General features: G+C 37.2%; 1 protein-coding gene across 6 annotated transcripts in view; it reads right to left on the bottom strand.

Moving 5' to 3' along the window:
• Positions 1-15,437, bottom strand: part of LOC121329771 (centrosomal protein of 170 kDa protein B-like) — a 52,794-nt gene that overhangs the window by 33,878 nt on the left and 3,479 nt on the right. For 5 of the 6 annotated variants that reach the window (XM_041275547.1, XM_041275548.1, XM_041275549.1 and 2 more), the window contains exons 2-4: positions 11,324-11,462; positions 3,357-3,446; positions 1,804-1,882 (exon numbers count right to left, since the gene is read on the bottom strand). In XM_041275547.1, coding sequence (XP_041131481.1) covers positions 1,804-1,882; positions 3,357-3,446; positions 11,324-11,428 — 274 coding nt within the window. In that variant the 5' untranslated portion in view covers positions 11,429-11,462. Of the gene's footprint in view, positions 1-1,803; positions 1,883-3,056; positions 3,076-3,356; positions 3,447-11,323; positions 11,463-15,437 lie in introns of those variants that run through there. The other variant, XM_041275553.1, reaches the window with a different exon arrangement.

Here is a 15,437-nt window from a genome sequence, read left to right as displayed (position 1 = left end):
TGCAAGTAAAATGTAACAATATGCGAGCATTGGGAATTGCACTGTATTAATTCACATGCAGTTATACCCTGACTCCAACTGAATGACTGATTAGCAATTGAGTCTCGGTGCAGCTGCATAAAAGCAGCATGTTTTCACTCACTCGGAGTTGTGTGTTCGGTGAGTGGAGAACGGGGTTGGAGACAGAGATAATAACCATAGTAACAGTTAAAATATCAGCTCACTGTGTTTGTCTATGTAGTCCGTTTTGTTTGTCTCTTTATTTTGGCGAAAGTACCGTGTCCTGTGTTTTGTTTGTCTTTACAACCTTTTATTTTCCATTTGTTCATTACTAAAAGGTTGCGATTGGTTTCGCTCAGCTCCACCCAATTTATTTCCTGGTTCCTGTTTCTGGTCTGACGTCACCCACTGCAGCCGCCTTCATGACAGATTTACACAACCTACTCAACACTTTCAATGTGTGAAAAACTTGGGGGGTGAAAAAACAAATCAATTAAAAATAAAAACCTGAAAAATCTTCATTAGATAAGTATTCACCCCCTTTGCTATGACACTCCTAAATAAGCTCAGGTGCAACCAATTGCTTTCAGAATTCCAACAACAAGTTAAATGGAGTCCATCTGTGTGCAATAAAAGTGGTTCATATGATTTCAGATAAAATACACCTGTCTCTGTAAGGTCCTACAGTTGGGTAGTGCATTCAAAGCAAAGATACTACCATGAAGACCAAGGAGCTTTCAAAACAACTCTGGGATAAAGTTGTGGAAAGGCACAGATCAGGTGAGGGGTATAAAAAGATTTCAAAGGCAATGAATATCCCTTGGACCACAGTCAACTCAATCATTAAGAATTCATATAAGTATACAGCACCCATAATCTGCTTAGAGCAGGCCGTCCTCCCAAACTGAGCAGCCGGGTAAGAAGGGCATTCATCAGCAGGGACTGGGAAGCTTGTCAGGATAGAGGGCAAAATGGATGGAGCTAAATACAGGCAAATCCTTGAGGAAAACCTGCTTCAGTCTGCAAAAGACCTAAGACTGGGACGGAGATTCACCTTTCAGCAGGACAATGACCCCAAGCACACAGCCAAAGCGACACTGGAGTGGCTTAAAAACAAGAAAGTGAATGTCCTAGAGTGGCCCAGACAAAGCCCGGACTTGAGAATCGTGTCAAGACTTGAAGATTGCTGTCCACCAACGATCCCCATCCAACTTGACAGAGCTTGAACAATTTTGTCAAGAATGGACAAATATTGCACGATCCAGATGTGCAAACCTGGTAGAGACTTACCACAAAAGACTGAGTTAAGTGAATACTTATCTAACCAAGATATTTCAGTTTTTTGTGTTTTTTTTCATTAACTGTTTTTTCACAATAAAAATTCTCTTGGCTCTTCAAAGTGTTGAGTAGGTTGTGTAAATCAAAGGAAAAAAATCCCATTTAAATGCATCCAGATTTCAGGTTGTAACACAACAAACTGTGAAAACATCCAAGGGGGGTGAATACATCCTATAGCCACTGTACGTTCTGTACCACGATTACGAGAACAAACATCTCTATCATGTGTAAAAAGTATGCATGGAGGACCCTGCTTAAATGCTGTATTTACAGTAAATCTGCCACAATTTAGATCAACCGAATAGCTCTTCCTTTAGCAATTAACAATTCAACATGTTTCCCACCTAACAAAACAGTGATACAGGAGACTGCGGTAGTACAGTGCTACAGCCCCTCCTGTTTCTTTCACTTTGATCAGCATTGCATGTTCCTACTTTATACAAATATCTTCCATGAAAAGGATATCATATCCAAACCGTATCACATCGTTCAGTTTTAGGGTTATGTAGGTCTGGTCTGGAATTCTTAAATCATTCACAAAGGTCTGGTGGGGGGAAAAAAAAGAAAAAAGGAGAAAAGATATATATTAGTAACAACAAAAAAGACACTTTTTCAAAAACGTCAACTTCTAGTTGTATGGAAGTACAGTACTGCCCTACTTAATGGTGATTGGTTGACTTCTCATATATGATTTATAATAAATATTACAATAGTAATTTCTACTACATTTACTACAAGTAATTACTACAAGCAATACCCAAGAATTGTTCTCTGAAAAGTATTATGGTAGATTACCGTATTACAATATTAGATAAACCTTTTCTTTGTCTGAGTGCCTTCTCTCATGTTTAGTTTAGCAGTATTTCAATAGTAGTACTAAAAATAAATCAACACATTTAACAAATCGTCTTTAACAGTGTCCTTTATCCAGCAATGTTTCAATAGCACCTGCTATGACTGAATCCAACATGGACATTTTAGCAGCATTATCACACATCACACAAAATATCTGCATCGCAGATTAAACGATTCTAAATCATTGTATAATCCATTCACTGAAGACAATGGGGGAACTCGAGTGAAGCTGCTACTCAAGCACTGGCCATGAATCACAGGGGGTCCTGATGGAGCAGCTTTATGGAAATTGCTCCTCCTCCTTCCCGCACAGTTATCTGAATGGTATCACCATCATTACTGAAGATCAGCTCATTTATCTAAGTCATGGAAAATGTTGTAATGTTTATTACTATATAAACTTCAATACAGCAGTAGTACTGTTGTTTGAATTTCACAAAAATAAGGTGCAGTCTTTAACAGTACATCAATGTGGTAGTATTTTTGGTAAAGGAAGGTTACCACTTAAATAAGAGGTCAATTGCTTTTATTGTGGGAGGTCAAAGTACACAACACAAATAAATTAAAGAAGACAACTAGTTTGACAGGTAATGAGGTTTTTTTTTTTTAATGTCTGGTACATTGACTTGTAACACTGCTGTTTAAAAACTGCTGGGAATTTAAAAAAAAAATCAATCAATCAATAAAAAAAATGTATTAATATTCAAAACGTTATTTATATGCTAATGACTTGCAACTACACTTTGGTCCATTTTAAATGACACGCTTCACAATCACGTGACATGCGATTAGTCGACTACCAGTTCCCGAGGTCGATTTAGATTTTTCTATTCGGTAAGTTGTCTATTTTGGGCTAGACCTACCTGGTAACCATATATCAAATGAGGCAGCATCTGCTTAGTGGGAATACAAAAAAGAAAAGATGGGACTGCTGTTTGACCGATACCTTTGAGTTAACATTTTCTAAAAACACAAACAAATGAGAACTGGCCTGCTAACTTGATCAGCTCCCAATTCATTTTATTCACACTGCGAATTAAAAAAAAAAAAAATCTTTATTTCTTTATTTGTTCTAGCCCAGAAAAGCCCCTGATTAAAGTGCTTTGTGTGTCAGAGACTCAGGGGGCTCAGGGGGGCTTAGCTGTCTTATTTGCATTGCTTACCCCATTCAGACTTCCCAGGTCCTTCACAAGATGCTCGTCTGTGGCCAAGTCGTAGTTGATTACCGCATGCTGCTTGTCGACGCTGCGGGACTGCAAAAACAAGAACACAGTAATGAGTCAACTGCTGTGCCCACATCCAGACTGCCTTGGTTAAATACTGAACAGCGGCAGCAGCATGACTGGGGCAAATACACAGCTAATGATGTGCACTTACTTACTTATCCAGGCATCTAAAGCTAAACAACAAAATATGGAAGATGCAACAACACTGTTGAGAATGTATCTGCCTTAAAATTGACACTATTTAGAAATCAGGAGGAACACAGAATACATATCACACAGAGAATGCTGACCAACTACAGTACTGTGCGTGCCTTCTGGCAATGATCACTGTTTTGACATTGTTTGCATTTTCATGGATGTAATATGGCCTTTGATAGTCTCAATACCCATCATGTTATACTTGAGCAACTAAAGGATTGTGACTGTGCTCTCCACTTTGGAGAGTGCTTCTTAAAAGGGAGAGGTCTTATTCACTTGTACTGATCTTACTCCAGATTTACTCTATTCTGACAACAATACAATACAATACAATACAATACAATACAATACAATACAATACAATACAACTCCTCCATGTGAGATGTCAGTGCATGATCATTACCAGAGGTCTGGTCCAGCGCTGGAGGCAATATATCTCTAATTATTAGTCAGGGAGACTTTCTTTGCCAGCAAATCCAGATGGGACAGTAATTCCATAAGCAGAGATATACAGAAACACAGACACCATTCTATACTATCAGCACTACAATTCCACATCATCACAAACCCACCTTGGACAAACTAGTAAAACTGGTGTTGAAGGTATCAGCCAAAACATTTCTTCAGTTGACTCCGATTTGATCAACCTGTACCCTGACTGGATAAACAACAACTAGATTTCAATGGTGCAACCTGTGAAATCAACCTGGACTGCACCAACCACCTATCACAGGTTTCCTCTAATAATAGGTGATGAAATCTAGGGTGATTCCCCAGTGCTGTAAAATGCAGACAATAAAATCCAGGTGAGGCTTATCCCAGCTGGGTATAGGGTGTACTAGTTTCTGCTGTATGTGCAACAGTATACATAGTACACAGACTTTAACTCGCACAGGTTAATTCCCATTGACAACCCAAACAATTATTACCTTGTTGATAGAACTGTATTTCAAGAGTGAAGTGAATTGATATGACAGCAGTATTTACAACTGTGAAATCACTATTTATAATAAATACAAACACGTCTATTAGGGCTATAAACAACCGGAACTAAAATATATTACATAACCCCAAACAGTTATTAGATCCTGAACACAAAATATGGTTAATTCTCTGCCTAACTTAAGCAGACCACTCAGCTTACCAACCTTAGACTGTCTCCCATTTGAAATGAACATACCAGGAATGTATGCAAAACTTCTACATGTTAGAATTTCTGATGTACAGCTCACAGAAGCATGGTACCCTCTGTAAAGTAATGGATCATTTGATCATATAGTAGTTAGATGTCCATTTTCAGAATGGAGATAACTAAAGCTATAGAAACTTTAGATAAAACATATATATTTCCATTTCTAGGCTACAATTAAAACGTCCAACTACTGTATAAACTGTAGGGCAAAAAAGTCTATCTAATTTTATCTTCTTTAAGTTATGTTTAGTGAAGACAAACTGCACAGGGGCAGTTTACATTCACTGCAAAATAAGGTTGTGACTGAAATTATCAATAAATACTGTATTTGTTTCATGAGACTTAATATTAATGTCTCAACACTGAACATCAGTGACTTGGATTTGTACAGTATTTGGTCCTGATACTGCATGTCACTCACATACAGAGGATACACCATGACCGTTCAGGCTTAAAACTAAATTAGTACAGATTCATTCTGAGAACTCCTTAATCAAGCTCCACATCTGCTTAGCATTGCAGCTTAATTAGGAACAGTACGATTCGGTCATTGGATTTGAATGAATGTAAGATAGAAAATGAGACCTAGTAAAAAGCACAGAATACAGTTATTAAACAATACAACTGCCCCATTAGAAACTTCCTAAGGTTTCAGTGTTTATGCAGAGCATATAAGATTTCTAGTACAATAAACTCAACCTCTTCATATTCTTTTAAAAGCTAGTTTTTACCTATAGTAGATGTACTGAATAAAAGCACTTATAGAAGGAGACTTTATCATTGTTTCCTGTGCCTAGTGTACATTTACAGTCCATCGTGCACAATTCCTCGCTAGCAACTGCTGTACAGTTTTATTTTAAGCTTCCAATCAGGATCATACAACAAGTTTTTCCCTCCATTTCAAGAGCTAATCTAATCATTTCCCCTATAACGAACAGGATCAGTATAAACACTATGAATGGAAGATGATTTACGTTCAGTTAGGACACACCTCGATGACGTCACTGCGCCACTCCCACGTCTAAATAACCCCTTTACGTGTGGAATCGTCCTTTTCTGATGCCTACAGTATGTTCCTGCAAGTACAGGCCACTGGTTTCCTTATCAACACACCAACTAATACATACATCATTAATCTGAACTTTGTCATGCTGAAATGGGAGGATGTGCAGCAGACGCATTAGCATTTAATCATTGTTTTTGCACCGAGAACAAAAAATATACATTCGTTAAATTAACTATGATATTTTAGACCTGTACCAAGTTGCTCTTTAAGAGGTTAAAAGATAACCCTCAGCTGCTATCCCCCTCTGATGCTGCTTTTATAAAAGTAATGCAAAAAGCAGGGAACCAGGAACACACAAGACTCACCATTCAGTCCACACCTGAGTGGTTTTACTAGTGCAGCTTTATAAGTTAGTTTATACCTACAGCAGTAGTAAATTAAAGCATTTATATAAGGTCTTTATCAATGTCTCAGTTTCATTTTGAAGTACAGCTAACTACTGTTTTCAAATCCATGTCCTTGTATCTTAATAGTATTTCCAGCATTATCAGTGGCCTCCAGTTTTTTCTGTTGCAGATTTTCATTTTTTGCTTGTATTTTCTACTTTAGGTTGTCAAAGCTATGTCTAAGTTGATAGTACTTCCTGCGATGTAATCACTCCACTTCCACTCAAATGGTCATGTACCCTACCACACAAAGACATTTTTTTTTGGTTGTTTGTTTTGTTTGTTTTTTTAATCTACTTGAAATGTATTCCAAATTAAAAGTACAAAATCAAGCAAAATACATTTTTAAAACAAGAAATGAAGAGTTGTTATAATGCTGTCTAATATTAGATAAGAAATTGTTTTAAAAGTCTTCTTAAGCACTCTTCTATGTATGTTAAAAAGGTACTGCATATTATGAACAAAGTGTAAAAAATGAATAGGTCTGTTTATGTCTAAACTATAGGCCTTGGGTTACAAAAGTCACCTTCACTATACAAAATGAAAAAACAAAAAATATGTATACCCCGCAGGGGGTATGAAGTCCTGACATTCACAACCTTTTATTGCAAGCGCAAATAAGTAACTGTTTGGGTTTCAATTTGGTAAACAAGTTTCAAGCTTTGAACTTTGGAAATGTCAACAAATAAATCTAACCAAGTGCCAAAGAAGACTAAACTGAGGCAGCATGTTGTAAACCAACACCAAAATACTGAAAGGGATTGTGGGACACTGCCACTTAAAAAAAACAACAACAAAAACATTTAAATTATTAACCGTTAAGTTATTCTTGTGGGATTTCATTTAACTTCTGAAGCTCATTATGAAGTTAAATTGTTTTCTCTTCACCCTACATGTTTCAGCAAACAAGTGCAGAAGCTGTAATTCTCACAACGTATATTCTAAACAAATCAACAGTAACCAGTTGCTAAGCAAGCACTTCTAGCCATTATGTACTTAAAAGCTCTCATGACTGACATTTCAAAGGGAAATGAGAAAATGATTAGGACACTTGTGAAGTCCAGCTGAAGTGCTTCATAATTATTTTACACATCACAGGATTTCTGCATCCGTTTTAATTTTCATTTCACAAAGGCAGGTTGCCACTGCGAGTGTGTTCTGTGGGCTATATTCAGAACATACTCTACTGAGCCAAAATGAAACTTAGGATGTTAAGGCATGATTGGTAATACAAAGGACATTGGCTGGTTGAATTGACAGGATGTAACATGTAGCACCAGGTGACGATTTATATATATACACACACATACACACTGCTGTGCAAAAGTCTTAGACATTTTGCATTTTTCTACTCTGATGCATTATGAGCACCAACAATTTACTCAAAGCCTCCACAAGTGTTTTCTACATTATAACAACCTTGACTTGCATAAAGAAGGAAAAATATTGAGTGAGATAGCTCCCATCACTTGATTTTCAAGGTGTGGTATCCACAGTCCAAAGCTCCTTTGACCATTGTTCCAGAGTCCAATTTCTGTGTTCTTGTGCATATTTCAGCCTTTTAGTCTTGTTCCCCTTCCTTAACGGATGTATTCTTACTGCAACACAAGTCCTGATTTCAAGAGTGACCTTCGTATTGTTGATTTGATGGACAACGACACCTGTGCCTTTCTTCCAGTTCTGTTGTTAATTCAACGCTTGTCTTCTTTCTACTCCTTAAGGATATTATCTTCAAGTACTGCTCATCCTTGTTATACAGCTTTTTGGGTCCTGCAGTCCTGGGTTTGTCAATTACAGATGATGTTTCTCTGTACTTGTTGATTATGCTTCAGATACCACACATTGAAAATCGAGTGTTGAGAGCTATTTCACTCAATGTTTTTCCTTCTTTATGCAAGGTTGTCATAATAGTAGAAAACACTAGTGGAGGCTGTGAGTAATGCTCATCTTGTAAAGTGCTTTGTGATGGTGGTCCATTATGAAAGGTGTTATATAAAATAAAGATTGATTGATTGATTGATTATGCAACATGTCTAAGACTTTTGCACAAGTGTACATATATTTAGGTTTTTTTTGCTTTTGTGTTAGTAGTTAGGAAATGCGTCACCAATTGCTCAACCGTTGGTGAATTAATTACAAAGTACTGCAGAAAAACAGGTGGCCCATGTTTCACAACAACACTATTTCCAACCAGATCTCTCCTCATTGAATATGTCTCTACCTCCAAATTTCAGTTAACGGCAAGAAGTGACACAGTCCTCCTTAAGTGTTTATATTCCAGCACTGTCCAACAGGTAGGGAGCTGCTGTTTGTTTCTGAGGAATTTTTTTCAGCTGGGCCATGACATATTCCCTAATTAATAAATATAAAACATTTATAACGTAAACCAAAGCTCAGACAAAGCAGAAATATGTTGACATGGAAGGTCACTTTTTACTAGGCAAGGATGCAACCTTACAGTAGGCCAGAACAAAGAGGTTGTATAATCTATTATTATTAGAATGGGGCGAGGCTGACAGTAGTCTAAAGAAATGGGTTGAATATATATATATAAGCACAGCCTTTGAAAAGAAAAACCACAGGAGGAAGAAAGTATCAGTTATATGTCTAAACCACAAGTGCTGCTGTAAATATAAATACCAATGTCAAATTAAAGACTGGTGTTAAGCCACTGGAGTGAAAACACTGTCCCCCTGCACCACAGAAAGCAGCACAGCCTGCATTACAATTGTGAGAGTCTTCCAAAGTGCTGCAGTGCCTCATGTCCAGCTTCAGCCTGCAAAAGCCATTCTAATAATTCAACAAGGAATGATTACCCTTAGTGCAGAGAGAGACACCGGCATTAATAGCAGGCCCACCACTGCCCCTCCCCCCACTAAAGATGACATCTGGTGTTGCCAGTAGCAACCAGCAATGATGTCTATTGAGCACCTTGAAAATTCTGACTACCACATCTCTAAAGCATTCTGGATAAAGTGGCTATTGTGGCTCATTGTTACTGACCCCTTATTACAAATTTGAACAAAATATTTCTATTTAGAATCTGTGTTCCTTATCAAAGGAGGACTGGGATATGATTAGGGATTTTGCTTTCCAGTGTTTGTTTATTACATGTTCTGTGCTTTTCAAAATGTTTTGGCTTTTTGTATTGTTTATGCCATCTATAAAGTGAATTGACCTGTTCATTCTAGTAATACTTAGGAAAGTAATGTAAGAAAGAAAGAAAGAAAGTAATTCTTTTGGAATTATGTTGTTTTGAGGCATCCAAAAATCCACCAACAGCACAGAGTGAAATTTCAGAGCGCACCAAGCTACTGTATAACTGTATTGCAACAAAATCCAGTCAACTGCACCATTACAAGCTCCTGTGAGCACACAACAAGTAGTCCAGTGTTCTTTCAGTGTTTAAAGGCTAAAACATGATTATTTTTACTTATTTATTTTTGGAGAGGGATCAGTGTTTAACAGTTAAAAGAAAAAAAAAAAAAAAGAAAAATTCTATTCTAAAAGAAGTCTATTGTACCAATTACCATAATAATGGTGATTTTATTTTCACTTAAAGCTGTAAGCAACACAGAATAATTTACTTGTGTTGACAAATGTAGAGTATATTCTGGCTGTCTGCTATACAAGGAAACACCTTGATTGAGGTAGTCTGTTTTTATAAGACCTCTATGAAATCTGCAAAGCTTCAAAAAGGTTGAATTTCTAACCAGACACAAACTGTTTAAAAACAACAGCTTCCACTCCCTCCCATGTAAAAATGAAATATTTTGAAGGGATACTGTATCTATAGTACAGTGTTTGTCACTTTTTTTTATTTTCACTTGCTGGTAATGAACAGATGTGCTGTAACATGATCTTTGTTCCTTATTCTACACTAGCAGTGATTTCTATTGTTTAGTATCAACTTGTATAGTCATATAAAAAATAATTCAATCAAACTGTTCATGCCAGCTCTGTTGGTTTTGTGTTGTGTACAAAGACAGTCTTTTAGGTCCCAGAAATATATCAAATGGGAGCATATGTGGCTTTCACCTTTAGAAATTACAAATTCTTTTGGGGGAAGACACATATAATTGCTTAATTAAAGAATCTCAAATGAGAACTACCCCACAGTGAAGCTTCAGTATGCAAGCTATAATTTAGCAAACAGCAGTCATTTCATGAACAGCCATGGGCAGTGTCTCCTTGTCACAGTGAAATTGGGTTAACCAGACCCATCTCTCATGTCTTCACAGTACAGTATGCAATATACTTAAAAAGGTACTGGGGAATATCATACTATTTTACATTCAATTGTAAGAAACCAGTAGGATAAGAGTTTTACTGAATATTGTGCGTTAAACTAGAAGGGTGTTTCCAGGAATGGTGTGGTATAAAACCACTCGCAAGCCTTCAAAGAAACAAACATTCAAAGTAGAAAAACAAGTATCCCTTTCCTCTCAGAAAAACTGTGCCAGTGACAACTTGAAGTAAAAATCTGCACACATAAGTAACCAAGATGATTACAATTTGAAAGAACATATCCTAGTTTAAATATGTTCTCCAATATGCAATCAAAGATAAAAAGCTGTTCTATTTAACTCTTATTAAGGTCTTGAGATTCAGCCTCCAAAAGAACTGATGAGTGGCACATTCCAGTCCTTAACTCAACTATAAATTTCACAACCAGCAGCTCAGACAATGAACCTGCAGCGCAAGGAATAAAACAAGATTCTAAAGGTCTACATTTGTCACCCTCTGCAGTATCTTTAGGCTCTGCTTAAATGAGACTGACAGATATCTAAATTCATGGACACTATACAGGTGTATTTCCTGTGCCATTAGACCATATATCTACGCGTCAGATATAGGTGTAGACTTTACTAAGATGTGCAAGTCAATGTGAATGCTACTGTGCATTTCTTATAGATTTTTTACAGCTAGATACAGGTGCCATTTGTCTTCAGGAGGTTTCATCATTAAAAACTGCAGAATTAAGCATTTTGCAAAACAACAATTGTGTTAGGAATAGTTTTTTCCACAGTAGCATCCAGCTGGCTCTATAATGACAACTCACCTGCAGCATGAGTTCACAGTCCTCCCGGCCCACGAAGATCATCTCTCGAGGGAGACGGTGCCGGGTGCCAGAGCTGCTGACCAGGAACCATGACGTCACACTCATCCTGGGGGGCTTTGCTTACAAAACTTTTAGCATCCTGAGAAACGACAAAGAGAAAAGACATTATGAAGGCCCTTTCAGCCAATCAAAGCAACCACTGCATTACCACGCTAGCACATTTTATTCTGCCTCAAATTAATTCCATTATGTGTTTCTATTTTTCTTAAGGAAGGTAATGGTTAAAACTGTTAACAAAGTATACAATGTTCCTGCTTTTCTTTAAACTACTGTTTTCTTGTTCAGCAGACTGAACTGCAGGACCTTTTGCCCACCAAAAATGTGCTTGACAATGTACTTTTAAACCAAAAGATACAGCTGCAGGAACTCGTAGAAACAGGACAAGGACTGGTAGCATATTATGAAAGGTAACCTCAGCGGTACTAAGCCACTGCTGATTCAGTTATGCAAATTGGATTTCTCACATAATAAATTACATTATAAGTTATTTGTCATTCTGGTTTTATAGACTGCTGCAGCTGTATACCCCTATGTTCTACTCTGAAGAAATCAGAGATGGTAATCAATAAGGAATGAGATCTCTCCGAAACACTTCTAATATACCGTCTACAATCAGGTAAAATATGTAACGGGCAGGTGCTATGGAAACCTCACCTAAAAAGCGCCACCAAGACACGTTTCCTTGCTGTACAGTCCTGGGCTAATTGTGTCAAATTGAGTGGCAGTTTTAAAACACTAATTCACGAGCACTGATTTAAGATCTGCCTTTTAATCACGACCTACAGTACAGACATCAGCAAGATTTTAACCCAAATATTATGAGACAGTATATTATCAATGAGACAACCACAAAATCTACAGGTTCATTGAAAATCATCATCTTAACCCAAGGTCATTCCAAACCTAATAATCATCTATTTATGGATCTATTAACAAGTTGAACCATGTAATTTAGCTTGTATGTCTGCAGTAGTTACTGTAATAAATTAACCGAGTCTCCAGAGGGTCTAGGTGGAACGGAAGGTTAATTCACTATACCTTTTTTTCAGGTCACAAGTGAAATTAGTGTCAGCCAAGACCCCGATGGGCATTAAGCCACATCACAGCTACAGTATTACTTCTTGTGAGAAGCTCTCAGTTGAATAGCAAGGGGAGATAAGGGTCTAAGAAGTCTTGAGCGGGGTCCTGGCACAGCTTAAGTGGAAACTCTCATGGTGCCTGGCAATGGGATTCTCCTTCATAAGCAGTAAACTCCAGTGAGCTCACACATTTAAAGTAAATAAAATGACCAATTTGTAAACGGAGAGAAACACTGTACAGTGTTATTGATTGACGTTGTCACTTCAATTACATATTGTTTTGATACAGTAATTTAAAAATTCTGTTATGTTGTGACAGGACAGCGTCACAGGCAATGGTGTTTAGACCAGGAAGGGGGAACACAGAACAGCTGCAGTAAAGCACACGTTTATTTACAATAATCAAATAAATAAACAAAACACTAAACAGACACAAACAAAACGGCACAATGGCCAAAATAAAAGGCTATACAAAACAGGTAAACAAGACGGAACAGCACAGAACACGAAAACACACACCACATACCCTGACACCAACATCAACTCCAAAACTAACTACTCTAACAACCGGGATCACCTTAATTAATCATCTTATTACTTATTCAATTCCTGGCTCCAGCCACATTCCCACATGTTTTTACAGGGAGTATTTTCTCCCTCCGTCACCAATATTCCCCACACATACTGTATACACACCCGTGCCGCAGCTTTCACCCTGCCACTCTGCCACATATGTGAACATAGATTACAAATACATATCAAACAGTGCTGGTTCTAATATTCAGCACGGCTATAGGCTGAGATCATTACTATTGTATAGACAGCAGCAAAACTAATTTTTACAGCCAAGTATCCCAGATCTTGTTTGCTGCAGAATTTAGGTCATACAGCTAGGATGAAGTTTCAGATTACACAAACAGTACAGTGAGTAAACTGTGGTGATCAATACAAACACTACATATAAAGCTCAATGTCCTGCAGATGCACTTGCATTCCAGACATATCCTGTTGAATATGAACTTATCACACAAAAGCAACTGTCCTTGGTTTGCTCATTCTGTACATATTTACAGTAAAGCTTCTGGCCTGGAAGAGTCCTAATAGACCTTGAAGAAATTCAGATTCCTGAAGAACGTGTCCAGGCATCTTGGTCAATTGCCCTGAGAAACTTCTGTTTTACATCTTGTTTGAATGGTGACCCCTTTTACCAACAATGCAGTGCCATGATCTACCCCCCCCCCTACCCTCCCCCCCCACAGAGCCAAGGGATGTGTTGGCCGATGGAAGCTAGCCCTGCAGGAAATAAAGACATTTTTTTCTTTTTAGAACACTATATAAATACACACTGTATGGAATTTAGTGCTGGGACAAACATGGGTTTTTCATGTTTGAATATTCTTTCAAAATGTAAACAGATAAATTCAAATATTCTTTCATTTTAAATTGAAAGCAGAAGTATAATTCGTACCACAATACAGTGCAAAACATGCCCGGCACCCACCATAGAAAGGAGAGGAACACTCTTCAGTACAGTAGAATGTGGGTTCGTTATTTTAGATTTACACTGGTCTCCTTTGTGTGATATCTTTCTAAAACTGTAATTTATCAATTCTTTTGTGAACATTTGTGCTACCCAAGCAGTGTTTGTTTGAATAATCAAATATTTGTCCAGGAACTAATGGAAATCCAAGGTTGAGCATACAGTACCCTTGCTCTTTTCAGAGTGGTCAGTTCTTGAGGCAAGAAGCACTTCTGCATCAAATATCTGTTCAATCCTCAAAGAATAAAGATCACTGCATCAAAAACTCACGTTCAGCGTGTAGTGTAAACAAAACTGTTTCCTAGGAACTGAAGCAATCACATCTGGTAGATAACATTAAGCACTTCATTTGCTCTGACCTCACCAAAGGGCAAGTCAGTGCACCACAGTGACTACAAGACCTTTTAAAGACTACAAGAGGCCCATAGCAAGATATATGGATCTCTGAATTAGAAATAAAATACAGGAAATCACAATTGTACTCAAATGATTGTCTTGCCTGTGCCCCAATCTGAATGCTTGACCTCTTTACTTCAGTGTCCATCTCTCTATTGTATGTATGCTTAATTTATTGGTATCAGTTATCAATAAGCTATTGATATTTGCGTGTTGTCCAGTCCTGCTGGGCAGCTAATTTGCCCCAAATGGGTCAATAAAAGTCCCAAAGGAATATGTTGAGTTTTACAAAAAAATACAAATACATTTTTAAAACTTTTGATTTTAACTCATGCAAGTCAAAACGTAATTATCAAGGATTATAAAGTGAATGTCATATTAGGGGTGGAGTTTAAAGGAGTAATGGAGATTTTAAAATCCCTTTTATCACCTGTCTGCAACATCAATAGCAGTCCTCTCTTTAGAACTGTTAAAGATTATTTCTTGCCTGATACTTTATTGCAGACATTGTAAATAAAGTACAAAGTAATTTATCCAGAGTAATGGGGTGTGCAAGCTGTCTGGTTAACTGACTTACACTCTGAAAGTAACACTGACCAAAAACAACTGCAGGCAGCTACAGTACCTTTACCTGCTTACAAAAATACAACCTGTGTAGCCAAAAAACTAAATGAATGTCTAAAGCAGGAAGTGATTAAGAACCAGGAAGAAACAGAATGCAGTATTTATTATTATTATTATTATTATTATTATTATTATTATTATTATTATTATTAACACCTATTTTTTGAATGAGGTAAAATCTAGAACAAAACCACAAGTTATTATCATTCATGTTCTCTTATGGAATCTCAAGGTGTTTTGCTTTTCATTTTGTAACATTAACATGATTTTGTGTCCTTTCAAAAGGCAGGAGTTAAAGCATGGAGAAAACACTTTGAAAATATGCCCCAACATAACTTCTATTAATACAGTGCTTATGTCACAAACCCCAGGGGCACTGTGAAATAAAAAGGGGTAAAACTGTCATATCCCATGA

The sequence above is a fragment of the Polyodon spathula genome, chromosome 17 (genome assembly GCF_017654505.1).
Source record: "Polyodon spathula isolate WHYD16114869_AA chromosome 17, ASM1765450v1, whole genome shotgun sequence".
Lineage (NCBI taxonomy): Eukaryota > Metazoa > Chordata > Actinopteri > Acipenseriformes > Polyodontidae > Polyodon > Polyodon spathula.
Note: the sequence above shows the minus strand (reverse complement) of the source record. Positions and strands in the feature narration are given on the sequence as shown.